Below are 23,698 nucleotides of genomic sequence, written 5' to 3' on the forward strand. Positions count from 1 at the left end.
CCCCACTCCTTCGCCTCAACGCGCAGGCGCAGGACCCGCAGCACGCATGCGTCACGGTCTGTAGCCGAGGGCGACCCGGCGAGGCGCGCTCACAGCGCTTGTGCAGAGGCGTCTAAGAGCGTCGGTCTCGCGCCGGCAGCGCCTGCGCAGTGACGAGGTGCGCCTCGGGAGGCTGGAGCGGTTCCCTCTCAGGCGGCGCCATTTTGTGGTAAGAGAGCCGAGATTCAAAAAAATAATAATAATAAATCCAAAAAACACACACACGCAAACCCACCGACCCGGTTCTGTGTGAAGTGGGCGACGGAACCAGGGTCCCTGGAATGGCGGAGACTCTGTCGGGTTTAGGAGACGCGGGTGCGGCGGGCGCGGCGGCCGTGAGCTCCGCGGCGTCGGAGACCGGGACGCGGCGGCTCAGCGACCTGCGGGTGATCGACCTGCGGGCGGAGCTGCGGAAGCGGAACCTCGATTCGAGCGGCAACAAGAGCGTGCTGATGGAGCGGCTTAGGAAGGTGAGGTTCGCGGGGCGCCCCGCGGTCGCCATGGCGACGCCCACCGCCGGGGCCGGGCGGCCCGTGGCCTGCGCCCCGCGCGCTTCCTCTCGGCCTCCGCGGCCTCCGGTGACGAGAGCTCATATCCCTACGCCGCAGGCATGCGAGCCGAAGGAGCTACCACCGCTAACGGGTTTCGGGGATCGGTGACGTCGCGTTCCGTGTGTGGCTTAGTCCCCACCCCAAAGGGGGATGGATGGGGACTCGGCCAAGGTCACCCAGCAGGGTCAGCTTGTGGCGGGATTCGATCCCAGGTCCCTTTTCTGCCCCCGAGGCAGAACAAGTGGTTGGTTGGTTTTTAGTTTGTGAGAAGACACAGTGACCCGTGGGGAGCCGACCCCAGGCACCCCCAGAGTTCATAGGCAACCGGAGGAGGTAGCCCAGGCAGTGAGAAAAACAAAAACCGAGAAACTGTTTTTAACTCTTTGCCAGGACAAAGCTAGGGAAGGTATGTGATGGGAGGAAAGACTTTTTCTGTGATAAAGGTAAGTCAGAGACGTGAGTTAAGGCCAACCCGGGCTACAAATGGAGTTCAGGACCAACCTGAGTAGCAGAATTCAGGGCTAGCTGCCCCAAATACTCCCTAAGGCTGGGAGTGAACAGCAGGTTTAGAAGTTTGAGGCCATCTTGGGATGCATGAGACCCTGTCTGGCAAAACTGGGAATATAGGTCAGTAGTAACATGCCCAACACTGCAGAGGCCTTTGGAGCCGTCCGCACACCCTTGCTATAGCACACCCGCTGTTCTTTGCTCAGGTGGGAGTCCGAACCTTAGCCTGCACCAGGGCAGGTACTGGGGCTCTTCTCTGTTGTCCTCCTTGGTGGCCAGACCCTCTGTCTGGAAGACTTTTAATCTCTTCTGAGTCATTCTCTCAGGTCAGAGTGGTAGCTGTTCACCTTTAGGGTAGGGCAGGTGTCATGTGGACATGGGCTTGGCCTGCTGCCTGGTGCTGGTAAACAAACTCAGTCTCCCAGGGCCACCTTTTGTCATTTGAAGATGGGGACTGTTTGTGTGTGTGTGTGTGTGTGTATTTGTATGTCTTTTACACCTTGGGAAGGTGTCTTCTCTGCCTTTTGGACATTGCCACCTGCCCACTTGCCCCCTTCACACAGGAGCTGGAAATTTGCTCCACTCTCCTGTATCCACTTAAAATGCCAAATCATTTGCTGTTCAGAGAAGATGGGGGTGGGGGTGGGGGTGGGGGTGGCGACAAACTGGAATATGAGGGCCTGAGTTCTGTCCCCAGCACCCACAAAAAAGGCCAGATGGTGTGCCAGTCACAGTCTCAGGGCTCAGAGAGCCAGGATCCTGGAGGCTCACTGGGTGCCTAGTCAAGCCAAGTCCATAAGACAAGGTGGAGGGTGCCTTAAGGACAGATGAGGTTTGCCTTCTAGCCTCCACCCTGCCAACATGCACAGTGGTCATCTGGGCACATGAAAGGCAGTGCAGGGGGTAGAGGCCTGGGTGGGCACCCTACCTACTGAACCCCAGCCTGCTGCCTTTCCATTCTTTGTGGGCTTTGTGTCTTTAGTGGAATAGGCCAGAAGTTCTCACGCTGCTGTCACCTAAAGGCAGGGTGTGTGGGGGGGGTGGCCAAGGTGATGCCCAGCCTGCCGATAGAGCACCCAGAGGCCTTGTTAGCACCAAGCTCTTTTTCGAGACTAGAAGCTGAGGGTGGCCTTCTGGACACCGTCCTTATTGTCCTCTTTAGGAGTACAGAGCAGCCCTGGTCTGAGCTCCGCTCACATCCCTGTATGTTTGTCAGATCTAAGGGCAGGCCTGCAGTCTCTTTCTGCCCGCTGTCTCCCAGCTGGTGGCCATCTCCTGTTTTGTTTTGTTGTTTTTTTAACAGGGTAGGGGAAGGAGGTGGTAAAGGAGCAGCTGGTGGTAGGGGTTTTCTGAGGTGGCCTGGGAGGGGCAGCCCTGCAACACCCCTCCCCCCAGGGATGAAATGAGATACCTTCCTACAGCATGTCCCTCACCCTGGGGATGTTTGAAAGCTGACTATCCCCAGGGAGAGGACAGGGGCTGCTGGTGGCACTTGTCTCTGGTCCCCTGCCACCTTACTCTGTGCCCTTCTGCACCACAGGAAGCCCCTGGGGGTCTGGGAAGAGTTGCCTGAGCTTGGAGTTGTGAGGGCACTGCTGGTGCCTTCTGTCAGGGACAATCAACTTTCAAACATTCCCAGGATAAGAGGCGTGCTGCAGAAAGGTGTCTCCTTTCATTCCCCGGAGCAGTGCCGACAGGGCTTGGAAGAGAAAGGGGCCCCAGAGCCCAGAGGGTCATAATAGACACAGTTGGTAGTGATGTACATGAGATGCTTGTGGCCCTTGCTGAGCTGGGCCACTGCTCAGCAAATGACATCCTTGAGTGTGAAATGGGACTTCTAGGGAGTCCTACTACAAGTCTCAGGAAGGGACAGCAAGGTCTCATGAGCCCTACCACCTTCCCTCTCTGTCTCTGTCTGTCAGTCTCTTTCTCTCCCTGTCCCTCCCCCCCACATATCCCTATACACCATGCACGCACGCACAGAATAGGTTAGGTCAGTGTGCCTTGTGGGCAGGCATTGTCTGGGAGCCATTAGGGTTACACCAAGGAAGTTGGAGTGTCTTCCCTCGGGGACACATGAGGTTGAAGAGTCCGAAGCTCTAAGCAGTTGGCTTCATCACTCAAGGAGTCTCCGAGACAGTCTTGTAGCCATGCTGGCTGCTTTCATTAGGGGTCAAGTGCTTGCTGGGAATTTCAAGCACTTGGAACATAGGCATAAGGACCTGAGTTCAAATCCCTAGGACCCCTATAGAAAGCTGGGCTTAGCTACATGCACCTATGACCCTAGGAAGTTGCTGACTGCCAGCCTTGTCCCACATTCAGGGAGAGAGCTCGTTTTGAGGGACTAGGAAAAAGAAAAATGAGACAGTGAAACAGCTGCATTGCCTTGGAAAAGCCATCAGATGGCTGGGAGTGGTGGTGCATGCCTTTAATCCTAGCTCCCAGGAAGCAGAGGCAAGTGGACCTCTGAGTTCAAGGCCAGCCTGATCTACAAAGCAGAGTCCAGGACAGCCAGGGCTCTATTACACAGAAAACTCCTGTCTCGAAAAGCCATCAGGTGATGGTGCCAGGGCCCCCTTGCCACAACCCCCATGTGCAGCAGGACAGCTGTTTGTAGGGTGGGATGGCAGCAGCTGGTCTCCTACCTCCTGAGAACCAGCTTGGGCATGGGGTATTTTTTTTGTGGTTGGCTTGGAGCTGGGCCCTCCTGGGTTGAACAGGCTGCTCAAAGTCCACACTCAGGTGAGCCTCCTGTCTGCCTCAAGCTGTGGGGTCTGCCTCACTGCCTGCGGTTTTATTGGTCAGCCTTTCTCCTGCTGTCCCTTCAGGCCATTGAAGATGAAGGTGGGAATCCTGATGAAATTGAAGTCACCTCAGAAGGCAACAAGAAGATGCCTAAGAGGCCCAGCAAAGGTACGGAGCCTCTGGGCCACTGTGTCAATGCCATAGATGCCCTGTGGGTTCAGATCCTTCAGGAATCCCTGCCTGCTTGCCCGCTGTCCCTCTGTCACACAGGACCTACCTGAGCATGCAGTGGGGATGGATTGAGGTATGGTCTTTCAGCTTCACGTAGAACCTCTCATTGCCTCAACATCCAGAAAGTAAGACCCCTGTACTACTAGACCACCACAGACACGGTTCATTAAAAAATGCAGAGTGGCCCCCCACTTCTGCCCCACCTCTCTTCATGACTGCTTTCTCCAGCTTGTGGGCACTTCCCTACCAGTCACCTACCTTGTCTTGTGTTTGTCCTTGGCACTGAGGAACTTGACAGAATCAGGTGGGTTGAGGCTGCTGGGATGATGTTTTGGTCACTTTGAGGTCGAGTTGTTAGCTGGTAGGGTAGGGCTGGGCTGTCCCAGTAGTAGCCATGCTGCCCCTGTGGGCTGGTGCTGAAGATGCTCCACTCTGGCCCAAGATGCCTCTTTGGCCTGCCTATAAGAAATGACTTTAGATGGCACTGTCTGGGGTGCCCCCAGGGTCTCCTATTTTACTTGCTTTCTGCTGTTTGAATAAAAATGAAACTAGTTCTGATGTTTTGCCAGGTGCATGAGTTAAGTGCAAAGTTGACATTCCTTCCCAGTTGGTGCTGACACAGTGGGGTGTACCCGCCTTCCTGTATGTCAGGTCACCAGAAAATAGATAGATGTGCATGCACTTTCACACACATGCTTTCCTTAAAACCTGAAAATAGGGCTGGAGAGAGGACTCAGAGGTTAGGAGCACTGGCTGCTCTTCCAGAGGTCCTGAGTTCAATCCCCAGCAACTACATGGTGGCTCACCATCTGTAATGAGATCTGATGCCCCCTTCTGGGGTGCAGGCAGAGCACTGTATACAAAATAAATAAGTAAATCTTTAAAAAGAAAGAAACAAAACAAAACCTGAAAATAAAAAAAGACACTAGTACAGAGTGTGGTGGTGCAGAGGCAGGAGGATCTCCAAGTTCAAGGTCTGTCAGGTCTACACAGGAGGTTTCAGGCCCAGAAGAACTCCACAGTTGGGACCCTGTCTCAAAACAAAGAAAAAACTGGTGGTGGCCTGGGGCACCAGCACAGTGAGTGAGAGTGCTGCCATGTAAGTATGAGTCAGAGGCCTCAGTGCCGGCCCTCTTTAAGCCAGGTATGTAACCCTAGAGATTGGGAGTTGACACAGGATGATCCCAGGAGCTCACCTGCCGGCCGGCCCAGCTTCAGAGTAAGCGGCAGACACTCTTAGGAGGGAGTAGCTACAGAGTGATAGAGGAAGCTCCTCTGCTCAGCCTCTAAAGCGCGCACACCACACGCACTGCACACAAATTGGTCTTGCTCTGGGAAGTCCTTAATGTTTGTTACTTCCCTCAGCGTGGCAGGGTCATCTCTCCAGCTGGTTCTGTGGCATAGTGGACAGCACTTGCCTAGCATTCCCAAGGCTCTGGGTCTTGGCTTCAATACCATCCAAAATAAAGGTTCACTGAGGTAGAGACAGAGTGATTGCCACAATTTGTGGCCAGCTTGGATAACATTGTCTCAAAAAAAAAAAAACTCAAGGTGCTGCAGAACTGGCTCTGTTTATTTAAAGAGCTCTTGCAGAGGGCCTGACTTAGTGCCCAACACCCACATCAGGTGGCCCACAGCTGTCTGTCAGGGACCTGATGCTTATTCTGGCTCAGTGAACATCCGTGCACATGTGGCAGACACATAAGCAATAAGCAAAAATTAAAAGTTTACAAAACCATGAGTTGATGCTATGAATGAATTAACTTAGTCCTGTTTGTTTCGAGATAGGCTCTCACTACCTAACCCTGGATGTTTTAGAACTCAGACTGTGTAGACCAGGTTGGTCTGGAACTCAGAGATCTGCCTGCCTATGCATCCTGAGTGCTGGGATTAAAAGCGTGCATCACGGCTGTCCCGCTAAGATTGTATTTTTAAATTAGTGTGTATATGAGGGCAGTATGCCAGATCTCAGTGCCCACAGAGGGCCATAAGATGGCATCACATCCTTCCCCAGGATGTTGATGCCAGAAACTGCACTCAAGTCCCCTGCAGGAACACTATGTGCTCTGAACCACTGAGCCAGTTCTCCAGCCTCCCCTCCCCCGTTCTTTTTATGTACATACTTTTTTTTGTGCATGTGGAGGTCGAGAGATAGCTCTTGGGAGTGTGTTGTTTCCCTCTGTCATGTGGGTCACAGGGCTTGAACTTGGGTTGTCAGGGTTGTTAGCAGCCACCTTTACCCACTGTCTTAGTTATTTTATTGCTATGAAGAGACACTGTGACTACGGCAATTCTTATGAAGGAAAATTGTTTAATTTGGGACTGGCTTACAGTTTCAGAGGCTTAGTCCGTAATCATAGCGGGAAGAGACAGGCATGGCACTGAACAGTGAGCCTGCTCCCTCAGTGACACACCTCTTCCAACGTGGCCACACCCCTAATCATCCCCAGACAGTTCCACTAAGTGGGGACCGAGCTTTAAAAACATATGATCCAGTGGGGGCCATTCTCATTCAAACCACACCTGTGGCCTCATTCTGTTTGAGCAGGCTGACATTTGTCCTCTAGCTATCACTCTGTCACCGTGAGGTGGGGATGCACTTGAAAATTCACTGTTACCAGGATTCTGGCTGTGACTCCACTCTGTTCTTGAACCTCTGGGCTTGGGTGCTCTTTGTGCCTCAGCCTCCCAGCTAGCTAGGATGGTAGGTGCCTACCACCACATCTGGTATAGAATGTATATTTTTGTGAACTCACTAAAGGGAGACTTTGTCATTCCAGAGTAGGTGCTGACAGAGAACTTGCTATAGCCCAGGCTGGCCTCCACCTAGTGATATGGTTCAGGGTGACCCTGAAGTCCTGGTCCTCTGGCCTTTGATTCCTTGGTCTGTGAGATCTGGCCACCTGTGTAATGCATTCTTCCCCACCCTTGCCTACCTTCAGTGGTTGTCTCTGTTGAGTTGTGAGGGTGTAGGCATTCTTCAGATTGCCCGGGCTGCTGTGGCAGGGTCTGTGCGCTGTGTTGTGTGTGCTGCCTGTCTGCTATGGCTGTGGTGTCAGAGGGACTGCACTGTGATTGACAGGAGCTCACTTCTCTGAGCAAGGAAGTGGCCCAGCCTTGTGACCAGGCTATATGGATGGGCTGTTTGTACTCTTGATAGCTTAGTGTATATAGTTAATTCTGCATACTGTGTGAGGGTGTAAATGGGAAAAAAAAACCCACAGCATTTTAGAAAGATTGCTCCTCCGTGTCACAAGACTTTGGGGTGCCAACCACCCCCAGGTCTTGGCTCATTCTAGAACTTCATTAAAGTAGCACTGAAGCTGCGTACTCTTGCAGTCCCCACTTGCGTTGGAGGAGCTGACTTTATCTGGGGCTGTGCAGCACTTGATAGGGCTGCTTTCGACTTCGAGTGTATTTTACATGTGTGTGATTGTACCCCAGCAATCGTGTTGTGGCCACAGGACAGGGTCTGTTCTTTCTTTCCTGTCTCTTAGTTCCTTGCCGCACAGGCTGCTTTGTAAGTAGCACTGAGTTCTCAAGTACCTGTCATTGGGTTTTGATCAAGATTGGCTGAGAATTGGTACCTTGTTTCACACATGAACTCAGTAGTGTTTTGAAATTCTAGAAAGGTCTACCTCAGGTTATCTCAGTGTTCCTCCATGGTAGGGTTTGTAGAATCTTAAGAAGGCAGGTGAACCCCTCTGTAGAGGATAGCGTGGCTAGAGGTGGGTGTGATTGTGCCATCCCAGCACTAGGATCTCTGTGGGTCCTGCTCAAGAGCAGCCTGGTCCACATATGGAGTTCCAGGCCAGCCAGGCCTGTGTGGAGAGGCTCTATCCTCAGGTACCATTGGCGGGGGAACATGACTGGGGATACGGGCCAGGTGTCCTGAGCACAGCCTTGCACTGTGCTCTGCTTTGAGGGTTGTGTTTAGGCTTGGTTTCATGCTTAGGGAAAACATCTGAAGAAGTGTGGATTCTATGATGGTTTGAGTGGGAATGTCCCCACAGGCTCGGGCATTTGAGCACTTGGTACCTAGGTGCTCTACTTGTTTGGGGAGTTGAAGAGGGGTGGCCTTTCCGGAAGCAGTTTGTCACTGCAGAGAGCTTTGAGTCTGTGTGTCCATCTGTCTATGGTCATTACCAGCATCCACCCACCCACCTACCTAGCTTAGCTGCCTGCCCTGCCGCCATGCTTCCCTGCTGAGATGGACCCCTCTGTAGCCAAAGGCAACTCTTTCTTCATGTGCTTTCTCACGGTGCCTTATAGTGGAAAAAAACTAACAAGGATTTTCATGTTTTTAGTTTTATTTATGTGAGATGTTATATATAGTTTTGGCTGGCCTGGAACTCACTGTGTAGTCCAGCTGACCTGGATAGAGAGCAGGATACTCTGGCTTCTACACATACACACATTAATAAGGGAGTTAAATTCAGCATCCCCACAGAGTTTATTCTAGTGGAGGTAAGGCCAAGTAGCATAGCTAGGAACATTCCATACTACTCCAAGGTGAGAAGGAAAAAGTGGTTGCTTGTTCCTTGAAGGGACGAGCTACAATAACAAAATGCCACTTGCCCCAGCTGTCAGAGCTGGTGGTGAATGCATGGGACCAGCTGTCCACAGGGTGAAGTGAAAGAACAGAAGTACACAAGACCCCAGGGCTTGGTGTTCACAGGAAGTAAGCTGAGGTTCCAGCCGGGCTTCCTAACTTAGTCCCATGACTCAGGAGGAAGAGGCAGGAGGATCACTGCAAACTTAAGGTCAGGTAACTGGGCCGACATACATCCTCACCTTTGTGGGAAGACTGTTTCAGACACAACCCCCCAATCTGAGTTCAGGGGTGCAGCATGGCTCCATGGTAGAGCATCTCCAGCGCAGGGGGAGATTGGATACTGCTTGAAGACAGGCCATTGCTTTCCCTGTGGAGAAGAGAGGGGTGAAGGTGGCCTGCCCCTGTGCTGGCCTGCTTACATGTTTTACTGTACCTTGAGTTAATGTGGGTTTTAACATAGAATAATACGGTGGTTCAGAGTGTGTTTTGTGCCCACCCACCTCCAAGGGCAAACATGCTCAACACCACAGAACAAGAGACAGGTGTGGTGAACTCTTTAGTTGCCAGTCCTGGCGGTGTAATGTGATAGCTGGTAGGACTGGGCTAGGGGCAGAGCTCATAGTGTGTTCTGGTCGCTGCTGTTGGGCTGCCTGGCCTACGAGCTGTGTTCTGCCCACACCCTGCTATTCTTAGATACGTTCTTAGGGATCTGTGAGAGGGCTTAGTGGGTAAAGGTGCTTGCTGCCAAACTTGGTAGCCTGCGTTTAATTCCTCTGACACACTGGATGAAAGGAGAGAACCAACCCCCACAAGTGTTTTCACTCCTCTACACAATGTATGTGTGGTGTGGCAGGAGCACACGAGATCAGTGAAGGTAAAAATTCAAACTTTAAAAAGTCTTTTTCTAAACAGATAATTAAAAGGGAAACCCTGAAAGAACTTAGTGCTTGTGAGTGATGAGAATGGAGAAAAGGAATTCAGGGTGGGAACAGCTAGAGCCTTTCTCATGTTCTCTAGCCAGCTTAGGATGGGGGTAGGGAGGAAACCTTGTAGATTTGAGGTGGGATTTCCAACAAGGGCAAGGCTGGATGCTGCCACCTGAGGAGTGAGAGCATTTACATAAGCACTGGTCTGCATAGATGTGGTATGAGCCTGGCCGGATAGACTCAGATTGAATCAGGTATACCGGTGGAGAGGGCTGGGGAGCTGCTCAGCACAGAGCACTGGCTGCTCTTCCAGAAGACCCTGGTTCTCTTCCTAGCACCCACATGGTGGCTCACAGCCATTTCTGATGCCTTTTTCTCACCTCCACAAACAACACACACACACACGGTGCACAGATAATTCTTGTCAGCAAAACACTCATGCATGTAAAAATAAGTAGATCAGTAGATTTGTGGGTGGCAGTGTTTTAAGGCCAACTAGGCTGGCCAGAGGCTCACATGTTAATCCTGGTACTTAGGAGGCTGAACCTGGGGGTCTCTGAGTTCCAGGCTAACTTGATCTCTGTAATTAGAACCTGTCTCAAGGAAGTTGGAAGGTGAGAGATGACATGCCTTGTCCAGAACCTCCCCGCAGTGCTCGCTGTGGTTCGTTGCACCACTGAGGTGGATGGTAGCTGGCTGGTGATGTTGCCCAAGCAGTGCTGATTTGCTTTGTTGGTTTGGGCTTTGGAGACAGGCTCAGTATGTAGCCTAGGCAACCTCTAACTTATATCTTCCTACCTTAGCCTCTTCAACTCTGGGATGATAGAGCTGGGGAGGCAACCCAAGGCAGGGTCTGAACAGCCAAGATGGTATCTGATCTGAAACTGGAGTTGCAACAGTGGTTGTGCATCCTGTGAATTGAACGGCCAGTGCTCCAATCTCTGAGCCACCTCTCCAACCCCTATTATGTTTCCTTTTGTTGTTGATTTTTGGTTTTGCTTTGAATGCATGTGTGGTCAGAAGCACACTAAAGCCAGGTCTTTCCACTATATGAGTTCTAGGGATTGGATTCAGGTGGTCAGCCTTAGTGACATGTGCCTTTCCCTGCTGAGCCCTCTTGCTGGCCCAATCAGTATGAGCATCTTTTGTACCCCTGTGGCCCATCTCCCAGGTGATTCTCCATTCTGTCAAGTTGATGCTAAGTATCCCACACAATACACTGAGACCCACTAAGACCTGGCTAGAGTGAGAGGCCAGGCCTGTGCAGTGAGCTGCAGAGCTGGGCACCTGCAGAAGTTTAGGCGCTTGCTTTCAAGGCACAGACTATTGGCCTCATGCCTACATGCTGTCTCTTCAGGGAGGAAACCAGAAGACGAGGGTATGGAGGACAACGGGCTCGAGGAGAATTCTGGGGATGGGCAGGTATGCATCAACTTTTCAGTGGAGTGGATGAGGAGAGGGAACACTGGGATGGCAGTGTTCCGTGACAGTGCCCTCTGCACTGCAGGAGGACGTGGAGACCAGCCTGGAGAACCTGCAAGACATGGATATGATGGACATCAGTGTGCTGGACGAGGCTGACATTGATAATGGCAGTGTGGCAGACTGTGTGGAGGAAGAGGAGGAGGCCACACTCCCTGAGGTCCTGGCAGACAGCACTGAGCTGGTAGAAGGCGACTTGAAGGGGCTCCCGGAGCAGCTGCAGGAGCATGCTGTAAGCAGCTGGTGCGGGGTGGGGCACTGGGTGGCCTGGTGCGGAGTTCATGACAGCCGGCAGCAGGGACAGCTGCTGCTGATGACTGTCCTTTACAGGAGCCTGAGCTGTGGTGTGTGAGTACAGCCAAGCGGAGTGACCAGTGTCTGCTCAGAGCAGGCTGCTGCCCTCTAGGTCCTCAGTATTGATGTAGCCTCTCCATATAAGATACGTGTGAGACCCTAGCAAGGTTGTGATGGTGTAGGCAGCTTGTTGGACGCTGGGTGCTGTGTTGCATTCCCAGGCACAGACACTGTCATCCTGGTGCTAGAAGAAAGAGTCCTGGTAAAGCATTCAGGAACGCTCTGAGGTAACATGAGGCTTTGGTGAGTGAGAGTCCAGGCATTCGCTGCAAACAAAGTTCCCAGGCCTTGAGGCAGTCTGTGCTGTAGGATTTTAGGGGCACAAGTTTGATGTCTGCCTGGAGAGAGGAAAGTGGGAAGTGAGGACCCGGGAGCATCTGTTTCTTTGGCCCCTGATTGGGTCACTGGCCTCAGAACCTCAGATCTTCTGCAGTGAGCATTCTGTCCTCTGCTGGGAGAACTGACTGAGCCTGTCCCGCATGCAGCACACTGGCTTCGGTTGGAGGACTTGATCTTGCACTGCTTGAGTACAGACCAGGTCTCAGAATCTGTTTCTAAAAGGCACTGCCCAAGCAGTGGGCTCCTTGTCATGAAGTAACACAGGCGGCCAGGGCTTGGGAGCACGCTGACTGGCTGGTGAGGAGCCAGTTACAGTGTGAAGGGACTGGGGTGGCAGTAGAGCGCCAGTGTGCGGTGTACCAAGTGCCGTTGTATGTGACCTTTAGCGGGCCATTAATCCCTTCTAGGCTTTCTTTGGTCACCAAAACTCCAAGTTTGGCAAGTAAATGGTTGGTGTTATGCCTTTGACATGTGCCTGTGTCCGTGGTTGAAGTGTATAAAGAAACTGAACCTGTCACTGTCCCTTACTGTTGCCAGACCAGAGGTCAGTGTCACAGCCAAGCAAGCTTGCCAACCCCTGACCCAGATGGTAGCCATGCCTGTCATAGCAGCTACCACTGAATAGACACACAGCAGACCCAACATACTAGCAATGAATACAGCATCGTGGCAGGGGGTGGCAGAGGCAGGCCGATGTACATGCAGTTGGCATGCTCTTTGCTATATGTGGCTCTCATGATAGAAGACATTTGCATTTTCAGTGTATGTGTTATATACCATCGGACTGTCCTGACTGGGTAAAGAGCCCCATCTTTGGGGGTGGGAGGTCCCTCACCTTTATGGCTGGGCTACTAATCCATCCCCTGTTACTGCAGTAGGAGGTTGGGTAGCTGGTACCCAGGTCTAGCATTCCTGGCTGCATAGTACCCAGACCTAGACCTGTGGAGGGCAGCAGGATCCACTCTGCAGCCCAGCTCTAGAAGAAATTCTGGAAGAGTGGCCACTGGCTTACTGTTTTGATCACCTGGAGAGTCTTGGCAAGAGCTTCCATCTCACCACACTGGGGTGGCACTGTTCCGTCACTTATGACTTTATAAACTGTGTTCTCCCTTTCCACAGATAGACGACAAAGAAGCCATTAACAATGTAGATACATCCTCATCTGACTTTACCATCCTGCAGGTAAATTGTCACATCTCAATTGTGCACTCAGTGTAGCCCCAGGTTTTCAGATATCACCTTTTTGCTTAGCAGCTGCACCAGCTAAAGTCACCTCCCCAGACAGCGAGTGTTGGAGGCTGTGGAGGACACACCTGCAGCCTCAGTTGTCTCCTAGTCTGAGCTTAGCAGAGCTGGAAGCACACACTGCGCTCTGGCTGTGAGCAGAATGGGTCTTGCCTGAGGACCTGCTTAGAAGTAGTTTGAAGCCCAGTGCTGCCCCGTGGCTGCCAAGTGAGAGTGAGGCCTGTGGCCCATCCCAGCATTACAGGATGCACACTGGTTTAGATGTAAGCCTTTTCCCTTTTGATTTTCCTCCAGAGTTTTGGGATATTAGCATTGACATGAGATGGAGGCCAGGGAGGGGTATAGAGCCAGTGTTGGGGATTTCCTAAACAGCAGCCACCTGGCAGCCTGAAGGCCTACTTGGTTTTTGGAAGCGGTGGCCAGCACCTGCCTCCTCTCTTAGCTGGAGATGTATATACTTGTGGGGCAAAGCTTTGTGTGTTTTGTGGGGGGCACCTAGTCTGTAAATTCATTGTTAGAGAAGGACAATGGAATAGGGTCTCCCTGGGACGGAGTACAAGGAAGGGTGGGGCAGCTCCATAGACACCGCCCGAGTTTCCCAGGTGACTGTGATAGTTGGTGTCTGGTGGCATCAGTGCAAATACTAAACCTCAGAACCAGACAGGTGTGGTGGCACACTCCTTCAATCTCAGCACTCAGTCAGCAGATGCAGCAGATCTCTTTGAGCTCAAAGCCACCCTGGTCTATATAGTGTGTTCCGGGCCAGCCAGGGCTACATGGTAAGACCCTGACTCAAAACAGGAGAGCAAACAAGGTGAGGACTAGGGGGTGAGGTGAGTCCGTATGGGTCTTGGGCCTCCTGGGAAATGCGGTGAGGAAGAATGCATTGATGTGTCATTTTCTGGCTGCCACCACTTGAGCAGAGGTGGCATCTAGGCAAGCTGTTGTCTTTGTTTCACAGAGGTGCCCACCACTTGGGGCCTGTGCATCGGAAAGGAACACCTTGTCTGTCTTAGCATCTTTTTGACCACAGGCTCATGTGTTAAAATGAGACACACTGCAGGACATCTCCTCAAGTGTCGCTCTGCCTTGCTGCTGCTTTGTTGAGTTCTAGAGCTCACTTTGCGATGCAGGCAGGTCATGCCGGCGATCCAGCCACACCCTCAGCCTCCCAAGGTGTTCAGTTTGGGCACGCAGTCTCCAGTCAGGGCCAGGAGACCAGGGAATAGAGCTAAAGGAATGACTCTTCCAGCTCTTGAAGGAAGGCAGCCTCCCTACTGAGAGTACACAGGGTAGCAGCTTGGGGTACAGACCCACTCGCAGGCCTTACCTCATACACTTGGCTTTCCTCTGTCACTCTGGCCTGTCTAACTGCGATGCCTGTGCTCATGCCTGGAGTACAGGGGCTCACATCCTTAACTGGCATTCAGAGTGGAATGTCTCCTTGTACCTTGAAGGTATGACCCTTAGAAGCAACAGGCAGAACCTAAGTCCAAGTAGTGGCCACATGCAGCCCGAGGGGCATGGGAAGTCGGCTGTGCAGCGTGGAGCCGGAGAATGTGGCACACACTTGGCCTGAAAAAGACAACAATGGACAAGGCAGAGCACAGCTGGGAAGATGGGGTTCCTCGGTCAAGTTGTGTCATTGCTGAGGGAGACTAGGAGTGCCTGGGTTGGAGAACTGTCATGGCCCATTTCCATTTGGCCCTAAATTTTCAAAAAGTCAGCTGGAGGCTCCCTCAGGTGAAGAGAGTATCAAGGGGTTTGTGCCAGGCGGTTAGACATATGTGGAGATAGATGTAGAGTCATGCCCCTGATCTCAAGTTCGGTCCGGAGAAAGCCACAATGGAAAGACAGGAGAGCTGCTGGGTGCCCTGCAACAGGGTCAGCAGGGGGTCTGGGGGCCAAGTAAGGCTGAGGCCATTGGGGCAGCTTGCCTTGTACAAGCAGGGCCTCCTTTCTGGGTCCAAGATGTCCTCTGAAGTCCCAGGTGACCATCCTCCCTTAGTTCCCATGAAAGTTGGTGGTGAAGTGGGGCTGGGCCTCTGGGCAGCATCTTACTTGTGCTTTTTGTTGCAGGAGATGGAAGAGGCAGCCCTGGAACCAGGTACTGTCCAATGCAGGGCTCAGCAGTGGGTCCGCCCACAGTGGGGAGGCTCTTGCTAACCAGTGGCCACTCTAGTGTGCATTGCTCTAGTGCTGTACAGTCCAGAGCACACCAGGACCATAGAGATTGGAAACCCAGCCGTATCACAAGATCTGTGCACGTGGCCAACAGCCTGTGTGGCGTTGTGCCCACATGGTGAAGACTTCGGTCTTCTGCCTTTAAACAGAAGGGGCAGTGTGAAAATGCCCGCAAAGTGCCTGTGGTTCCAGCGATCAGAGCTCTGTGCCGCCAGCAGATCTTGTGATACCGGCAGCATGTCACCATGTGGTGTTGGTACAGGCAGTACAGATAGCATAGGGAATGCCACATGAACATGACATGACTGGATCCCCCGAAGAGGAGTGCACTTCTGAGAGAATCGCAAACAAACACTGTCCCTCTGGGCTGCCAAACTCCACATGCCAGAAGACCCGGCGCTCCGCACGTTACCTGCTCTGTAAGGAAGGCAAAGCACCAGGCAATTAGTGATGCATGAAGGCCAGGCACTCAGTAACGCACTTGGACTCAAGCTGAATTGAGAAGAGTCGATTCGTACCTTGTCACAGTGCACAGAACGAAGACTCAAGACTCAGAAGGTTGTGGGGTGAAGTCTCCGGGATGCTTGCCTCTGCCCTTAGCACAGGCTGGGGGCGCCATGGCCGTGGGCGCAGGTAGGGTGCAGGCGCTGTGTAGCGGGTTTTCCAATCTCTGTGTAGCCAGCAGTTCTGTCAGTGTGAGCGGGGCCGCCGCGCCCGAGCCGCAGTTGTGATTGCTTTATTTCCCTGGTGATTAAACCTTGTGCCATTCTATTCCTGTTAAATCCGTAGAAAATGAGAAAATACTCGACATTTTGGGGGAAACTTGTAAATCTGAGCCAGTAAAAGAAGAAGGTTCGGAGCTGGAGCAGCCCTTTGCCCAGGCCATGAGTAGCGTGGGGCCAGACAGGAAGCTGGCGGAGGAAGAGGACCTATTTGAGAGCTGCGGCCACCCGGAAGAGGAAGAGGAGGAAGAAGAGCAGGAAGAGGAGCAGGAGGAGGAGGGAGATTTAGCTTTGGCCCGAAGCAGCGAGTCTGAGTCTCCAAGCACTCGGTGTCAGTGGAGCGAGGCAGACGCCCCGTTAGCAGTAGTGAAAAGGGAGCCGGCGGAGGCGCCGGGAGGAGGCGCCGTGATGGACCGCGAGCCTGTAGGGCTAGAGGAGCCAGTTGAGCAGAGTAGCACGGCTGCCCAGCTCTCGGAGGCCGCCAGCCAGGAGCTGGCGCAAGCGCCCACGGCAGCCCCGAGCCCCGAACCCCAAGATAGCAAAGACGACGTGAAGAAGTTTGCTTTTGACGCTTGTAATGACGTCTCTGCGGCTCCTAAAGAGTCCTCAGCCAGTGAGGGCGCTGATCAGAAAATGAGGTTTGTTGCTTCTCAGTCCTAGACCAGACGCTATCTCCTTTCATTGTTACTAGCGACACACATGAGCTGTTTAGAGCCTGCAGACGGCAGCCATGCTGCCCAGCTAGCTCCTTCAGGCAGTTTCATTTCTTGTTTATTTTACACTGGTTCTATGATCTTTTTTTTCCCCCCTCAACCTGCCACGGTTCTTTGCTTTTTAATTCTTCTTAATTATTTTTAGCCCGGCAGAGACTTAATTAACTCCTGTGGGTATGAAATCTTAATGTTAGGTCAGATTTCCAAAACATGTTTGTCGGGGTGTCCTTTTTGAGAGTTAAGTGCCGGGTAGGTATGCAGCTTTGGCGGGTCCTTAGGGCTCTGGGTTTGTTCCCTGCTACAGCCCCTTGAGTAACACTGTCTCTTGTCTCTAGTTCTGTCGAAGATGACTCGGAAACAAAAAGGCTTTCCCGAGAGGAGAAGGGTAGGTCCTTGAGGTGACACCAGCTTCCTGGAGTATGGTGGGTCTCAATTTCATCACGGCTGCTGTTTCCCCTACCTACGCACACAGGCACAACCCTAACCATCTTTAACTGCGGGCCCTGAGTATGTTCACGGTCTTTGGTCCTGAGCTCACACGTTCTCTGAGTCTGATTGAGTTGTCAGGTCCTGCAGCAAGTCCCTTGCTGAGCAGGCTCTGGTAACCCAGCCTTGGAGACAGAGGCAGGAGGAGGGTAGCAAGTTCTAGGCCAGCCTGAGCTACCTAGCAAGGCTCTGTCTCAAAAAAACAAACAAACCAAGTTTGCAGACTGGAAAATGACAGACCCAGGCCCACAGTTCTGACATATAGGGTCTGTGGAGGGAGGCAGAACATGGGCCTGGAGAAAGGTGGCAGCAAAGACATCAGTACCTTGCCCTGGCTCCTCCATGGGCAGAAGCCATCCTGGCCTGGAGTGGGCCAGCTGTTGATAACTCGTGACTGCTGCGAGGTCCTGAGATCCATTTTCAGTGTCATATGTGCATGCCACTGCCCCCTGTGGCTAGGCCAACACTGATGACGGAAGGGTTTCCTGGGCCTTGATGTGTCATTGGGTCCTAGGCACTTGTCACCAAAGTGCTGGGGATGGCTGAGCACTGGCTGTTGAGCTTCTGACCGGAATTTTCCTTTGCACAGGTCGCAGCAGCTGTGGTAGGAATTTCTGGGTTAGTGGTCTTTCATCTACGACCAGAGCCACGGATCTCAAGAACCTTTTCAGCAGATATGGGAAGGTAAGCCGCCGCTGCCCAAGAGAGAGCATCGCAGCACAAATCTGGGGCACCCTGTCAGAGCCAGGGTTCCACATGAGCAGTGAATGTGGTGCTGGCAGAGGACTCGCACTGCCTCTCACGTCATTAATTTGTGTTACTGTATCTGCGTTTGCCTGTTTGTCTAGCTGTGTGACTGTGCCATTATTCAGTCCTCTGCTGTGACTTGCTCCACTATGCTGTTTAAACCTTGTTAGAGGAGCACAGGCAGAGCCTTGCATAGCACCTGCCCAGTCCCCTTGAGAACCTCAAGCAAGGTAGCCCTTCCATTCGATGGCTGCACTGCTTTCCAGTGCCAGCTGCTGAGGGGAGTCAGAAGCCCCTGCCCTGCACTGTGGCTTTTGGGTCTGTGCCTGCAGCTCCGTCTTCACTAAAGTGGTCTGTTTTCTTCCAGGTGGTGGGTGCTAAGGTTGTGACAAATGCCCGGAGTCCCGGAGCTCGCTGTTACGGCTTCGTTACTATGTCCACAGCTGAAGAGGCAACAAAGTGCATTAGCCATTTGCACAAGACTGAGCTGCATGGCAAGATGATCTCAGTGGAAAAGGTAAGTGCTCTTGTGCTGCAGTTGGTGGTGCTTGGCAGTGCCGCCACACCAGTGCATGATGGCACTAGCTTTTTACTCTCTTGCAGGCCAAAAGTGAGCCCACTGGCAAAAGAGTGCCTGACAGGAGAGATGGGGACAGTAAGAAGGAGAAGACCAGCGCCAGTGACAGGTATTCCTGTAGATCAGCAGAGCTGTCATCACCGGCCACCAACGTACATAAATGCCCTTCCCCTCAGCGGACCTCCTCCATCCCCTTGACCTGGGTAGCTGTTGCCTGCCGAGGCTTGCTCTGAAGCTTGTGGTCACTTGGTCCTAGGTCAGCCAACCTTAAGAGGGAGGAGAAAGCTGACAGAAAAGATGATGCCAAAAAGGGAGATGGTGGAAACTCAGAGAAGAGCAAGGATGCAGATGAGCAGAAGCCCGGGCCTTCAGAGCGCTCAAGGACCACCAAGTCAGGTAGGTGGTGACAGCGAAGTCCCGTCAGGTGCTGGCTCAAGGGACTGTCGGAATTCATCCCTTCTTCCGTCTGCTTACAGGAAGCCGTGGCACTGAGCGCACTGTGGTGATGGACAAGTCCAAAGGTGTGCCTGTTATCAGTGTGAAGACGTCGGGGTCCAAAGAGAGAGTGAGTGTCGGTACCTGCTGCAGGCTTGATGCCCAGGGATCCCTGGACAGCTGCCTTTGAGGGGTGCTTACTGCCTTTTAGAATGTAGAGAGATGGCATGGCTTCTAGAGCAGCCTACCTGCTGCTGCTCTGATGGCTTCTCTGTGCCACCTCCAGTCCCTGCCTCTTGGGACAGCTGCAGACTGTGCCACTGTTGGGACAGCTGCAGACTGTGGTAGATCCTGAACTCTCAGAGCCTGAGCACCGTAGTAGATGGGTCTGGCATCCCCAGGGCCTCCCCACTTGGGCCAAGCCTTGTGAGGACCACAGGCTGCACACAGCACCAGGGTCCTTGGAGCCACAGGAGGCTGCGGAAGGCAGCAGGCTAGGGTTGGCATGTGTTTTTAGCAACCAAGGACTTGGGATCTGGCAGCCCAGCATGGCTCACTGCTGAGTGACAAAAGCAGACTATAGACAGGCTGTCATCCAAGATTTCTGGCCAGGTCTCAGCAGAGGCCATCACACCTGTGCACAGAGAGGATCAAACGGACCATGGAGTAAAGGGCAGGTGGGATTAACACAGGCCAGCTAGGGCTAAGCGAGACACACAGCCGGAAAGTTTCAGTGTAGATGAAAAGGGCTCTGACTCAGCCCACCCGGAGCTTGTGCGTGTTGGCGTAGCATTCAGGAGGCTGAGCCAGAAGGACCGCGTGGTCCATCCAGGGTTAACCACTGAGACCCTGCCTCAAGGGGATGGGAAGAAAGACCGATTTTAGTCCATTTCATTTGTGTTGGGTTGGGTTCTTGTGAGTATCTTCTCCAGGCAGTGGCTGTCCCTGTGTGTGCATTTTGCCTCTATCCCTCCTGCTTTAACTCTTTTTTTTCTGTTTGCTGAACCAGGCCTCCAAAAGTCAGGACCGAAAGTCGGCCAGCCGGGAGAAGCGATCTGTTGTGTCCTTTGACAAGGTTAAAGAGTCTCGAAAGTCTAGAGACTCCGAGTCGCGGAGGTGAGTGCGTGAGTGTTGCTGAGTGGGCGGGGCTTCAAGGGCCTTGGCTGAGATGGCCACCTCTAGTATTTTCACCCTTCTCAGACCATAGAAAGTTACAGCAGAGGCACAGGACAGTGAGGATATTCAGAGAGCACTTCAAGGACCTCACTCACCCACAAAGGATCAGGGAAAAATTACTTTGGGTAGCTGGACACAGCACTGGTGCCGTGAGGCTGTCAAGAGGCTTTTTGGTTTTATGTTTTTATTTTGGTTTTTTACAAGACAGGGTTTCTCTCTGTAACAGTCCTGGCTGTCCTGGAACTAGCTTTTGTAGACCAGGCTGGCCTTGAACTCACAGAGATCCACCAGCCTCTGCCTCCCAAGTGCTGGTATTAATAAAAATAAAGGTGTGTGCCACTACTGCCTGGCTGAAAGACAGTTTCTAACGTGACTTTTGCTCTGGGGAGCGTGTGTTGAAAGTGGGCGCCACGGCAGACAGTCTCCAAACCTCACTCTGGGTTCAGCATGCTGGGGAAGGGGTGCTGGCCGCTGTGAGCTTGGCCGTCAGTTAGGCCAAGCTCTCAGGGCTGTCATGCCATTCCTGCTTTGGAAAAGGATGGAAGGAGGGGCACACAGGAGGTGTCCGCTTTAGCCCTGAGGACCCACCCTCCATGAAGTGTTGTCTTTGTTTTTAACCTGTTCCGGCTTTTGACCTTGCTGTCCCCAGCTTGCCCCCAACCCCTTGCAGCAAGGCTTCTGCCTCTTTGGTTCTCCTCACCTGGGCCTGTTCTCCCAGGGAGCGGGAACGCAGTGAGCGGGAGCAGCGCCTGCAGGCCCAGTGGGAGCGGGAGGAGCGAGAGCGGCTAGAGATTGCCCGAGAGCGCTTGGCTTTCCACCGCCATCGGCTGGAGCGGGAACGCATGGAGCGGGAGCGGCTGGAGCGGGAGCGCATGCACGTGGAGCAGGAGCGGAGGCGTGAGCAGGAGCGCATCCACCGAGAGCGAGAGGAGCTTCGGCGTCAGCAGGAACTGCGCTACGAGCAGGAGCGCCGGCCTGCTGTGCGCAGGCCCTACGATGTAGATGGCCGGTGAGCAGTTAGAGATATAGGCTCCAGACTACATAGATCTGTGCTCAGGGATGGCAGGGCTCTGGTTGCAGGCCGTGTGTGTCTGTCTCTCTCACTGACCTAAGTCAGGGCCTCCTGCATCCAGCAGTGTGTGAGAAGATGCTGTGTCAGCCCAGAGTGGAAGGCCTGTCAAAGACAGGGACACTAAGCACCACAGTGGGCTGAGGCATAGGTGGGAGTGTTTGTCCCAACGGTTTATGACACCTTCCACAAGGGGAGCTCTTGTCAGGGACGCGGTTGGGACTTGGAGCCACGTAGGCTTTGTTCCCAGCTGTTGGTGCCTCCTGGGTGCTGATACCATGTCTCTGTCTTACCCCCTCACAGGCGCGATGATGCCTACTGGCCAGAAGCTAAGCGGGCGGCCCTGGATGACCGCTACCACTCAGACTTTGGCCGCCAGGATCGCTTCCACGACTTTGACCACAGAGACCGAGGTCGCTACCCAAACCACTCCGTGGATAGGTGAGCCCCTTTGTGGGCCCTTGGCCATGTTGGGGAGGGCTGTGTGCATGTGAGCCCCTCCCCATCTGGGTCTCACTGAAGCCACCTTTTTTAGGAGAGAAGGTTCACGGTCAATGATGGGAGACAGAGAAGGACAGGTGAGCACAGGGCGCTACTTCAGCTGTGGGGTGGCCAGGGCTGACGGGAGGGAAGGGCGGTTCCCCTTAGTGCTCCCAGCAGCACGCAGCTGCTCTTACACCTTTGGACTGTGGGCCATGGTGCTTGGCCACCTCTCACCCACACTCCACCCAGGAGGAAGGTGCCTGCTGTGGCACGCTCAGGGGCCTCATTAGGCCCGCAAGGTTGTAGCATTATGTGCACTCCCTGGTGAGGACTGACCTGAGAGGCCCCTCACAATTGCTTTCCCACTGCATCAAGTTTTCATTGCACAGACCCTCACTACCATCTCGTTTACTACTCTATGCCCTTGGTTTCCAGTCACCAGGTTGCCATTAGGGTTGTCTGTGGTCCTTGGGCACTCTTTCCTCAGTCGCCACCTTCCACACAGATACTTGTGTGACAGTTTGCACGTGCAGTTGTTCCTCTGCAAAGGAGGGCAGGTGGCACTGTCTGACGTGAGGGTTAGGAAGGCAGAGCTAGAGCTGGCCCAGAGTTCAGGATTCCCACAAGACACTGGGGGATCTGGGCTTTACTCTGCATCCCAGATCTTTCCCACCTTGGCCTTGATAAGCCAGGACTCGAGCTGCATCCTGGAAGACCTGGGCTGTGGAGTAAGGCTTCGCACCACGGCAGTTGCTGTGTATGTGGAAGAGGGGAGTGTCAGTGTGTTCACTCTTCTGCCGTTGCTCTCACTCTTGAAGCGAGGATGCCGTGCACAGGCCGAGGCTCTTGGGGAGCCTCATCAGCCTGACCCTTAATGAAGGAGGGACGACACTGAGTGGCCACCTCGCTCCGTACTCGGAGCAGAACCAGGTGACCTCGCCCCTTTCTCATCCAGCATTACCCTGAACGCCACGGAGGACCTGAACGCCATGGCCGGGACTCTCGAGACGGCTGGGGCTATGGCTCAAACAAAAGAATGAGTGAAGGCAGGGGCCTGCCCCCTCCTCCCAGGTTTGTGTTCCCACTAAAGCTTGTTCGGGGTGATTGTCAGCCTTGCCTGTTGGAGCCTGAGCCCCCCAGCTACACTCTCTGCTGAGGGCCTGGTGTGGCAGCAGAGGTCAGAGGTGTCTCTTTCCAAGGGGCAGACGTGACTGGGGGGAGCACGGTCGGAGACTTGAAGATGACCGGGCATGGCAGGGCGCCCCTGACGGAGGCATGATGGAGCGTGAGCACAAGAGGTGGCAAGGTGAGGCCTGGGCAGGGTTGGGGCGTGTGGTGCGTGGGGCTTGCCGAAGCCAGTGGTGCCTGTGTACGACGTGCCTGCCAAACTGCCCGCTGAGGCACGTGTTTTCCATCCTGCAGGTGGGGAGAGGAACATGTCTGGACACTCGGGACCTGGTCACATGATGAACCGAGGTGGCATGTCAGGGTGAGTGCCACCCTGCCGAGCAGGGGCAGGGTTCCTCTGCAGTGCTGAATAGAGGACAACATTCCCTGCTTCTCCCTAGGCGCGGCAGCTTTGCTCCCGGTGGAGCCTCACGTGGCCACGTGATCCCACGTGGAGGGATGCAGGGAGGCTTCGGAGGACAGAGCAGGGGCAGCAGACCCAGTGATGCCCGCTTCACCCGCCGCTACTGAGCACCTATGCCACCCAGCTGTGACGTCTGTGTCCTATAAGGACTTCCCTCCCGCCATTGTACAAAGGATTTTTTTTTTTTTTTTAAATCTGCTGCCATATTGTAGCTTGTTATGATGTGAATTTGTTTTCAATTTGGTTTTTGTTGCTGTTTTTTGTTTGTTCGTTTTTTGTTTTTTTGTAATAAAGTTGTTTCTGTTCATGTGCCCTTTACTTCAGACCTTCAAATTTGGTTTCTCATTCCCATCAGGAAAGAGAAGTGTTACTCCGCAAGTAACCAGAGGCGGGGCCAGCCTAGTCCATTCTGCGCCTTAGCACCTGGGGCCTTGGCTAACTTGGTCTCACACTGAGCCTACACTCGGGGTGATAACCATGCTGTGTCTGACTAGGACACCTGTGGTTCTGTTGTTGATGAACATGACACCAGAGAGGGCTA

The 23,698-nt window shown here is 53.4% G+C and overlaps 1 protein-coding gene across 3 annotated transcripts; it reads left to right on the plus strand.

Annotated features, from left to right (window-relative positions):
- The first annotated feature begins 75 nt into the window (after nt 1-75).
- Nucleotides 76-23,475, plus strand: Safb (scaffold attachment factor B). Of its 3 annotated transcripts, XM_060371309.1 has the most exons (22): nt 76-208; nt 346-509; nt 3,926-4,010; nt 10,912-10,976; nt 11,062-11,268; nt 12,849-12,911; nt 15,054-15,081; nt 15,948-16,518; nt 16,929-16,978; nt 17,669-17,763; nt 18,194-18,343; nt 18,430-18,512; nt 18,660-18,799; nt 18,880-18,968; nt 19,848-19,954; nt 20,733-21,023; nt 21,387-21,524; nt 21,619-21,661; nt 22,522-22,637; nt 22,766-22,872; nt 22,989-23,055; nt 23,135-23,475. In XM_060371309.1, exons 2-22 carry the CDS (start codon nt 492-494, stop codon nt 23,262-23,264), a joined length of 2,643 nt encoding a protein of 880 aa, XP_060227292.1. In that variant the 5' UTR covers nt 76-208; nt 346-491; the 3' UTR covers nt 23,265-23,475. The 3 variants fall into 3 exon arrangements, with proteins under 3 accessions (XP_060227292.1, XP_060227290.1, XP_060227291.1); XM_060371307.1 differs by having other exon boundaries at nt 148-509; XM_060371308.1 differs by having other exon boundaries at nt 148-509; nt 22,772-22,872.
- Nucleotides 23,476-23,698: the final 223 nt, after the last annotated feature.

This window comes from Meriones unguiculatus, chromosome 17 (assembly GCF_030254825.1).
Source record: "Meriones unguiculatus strain TT.TT164.6M chromosome 17, Bangor_MerUng_6.1, whole genome shotgun sequence".
Classification (NCBI taxonomy): Eukaryota; Metazoa; Chordata; class Mammalia; order Rodentia; family Muridae; genus Meriones; species Meriones unguiculatus.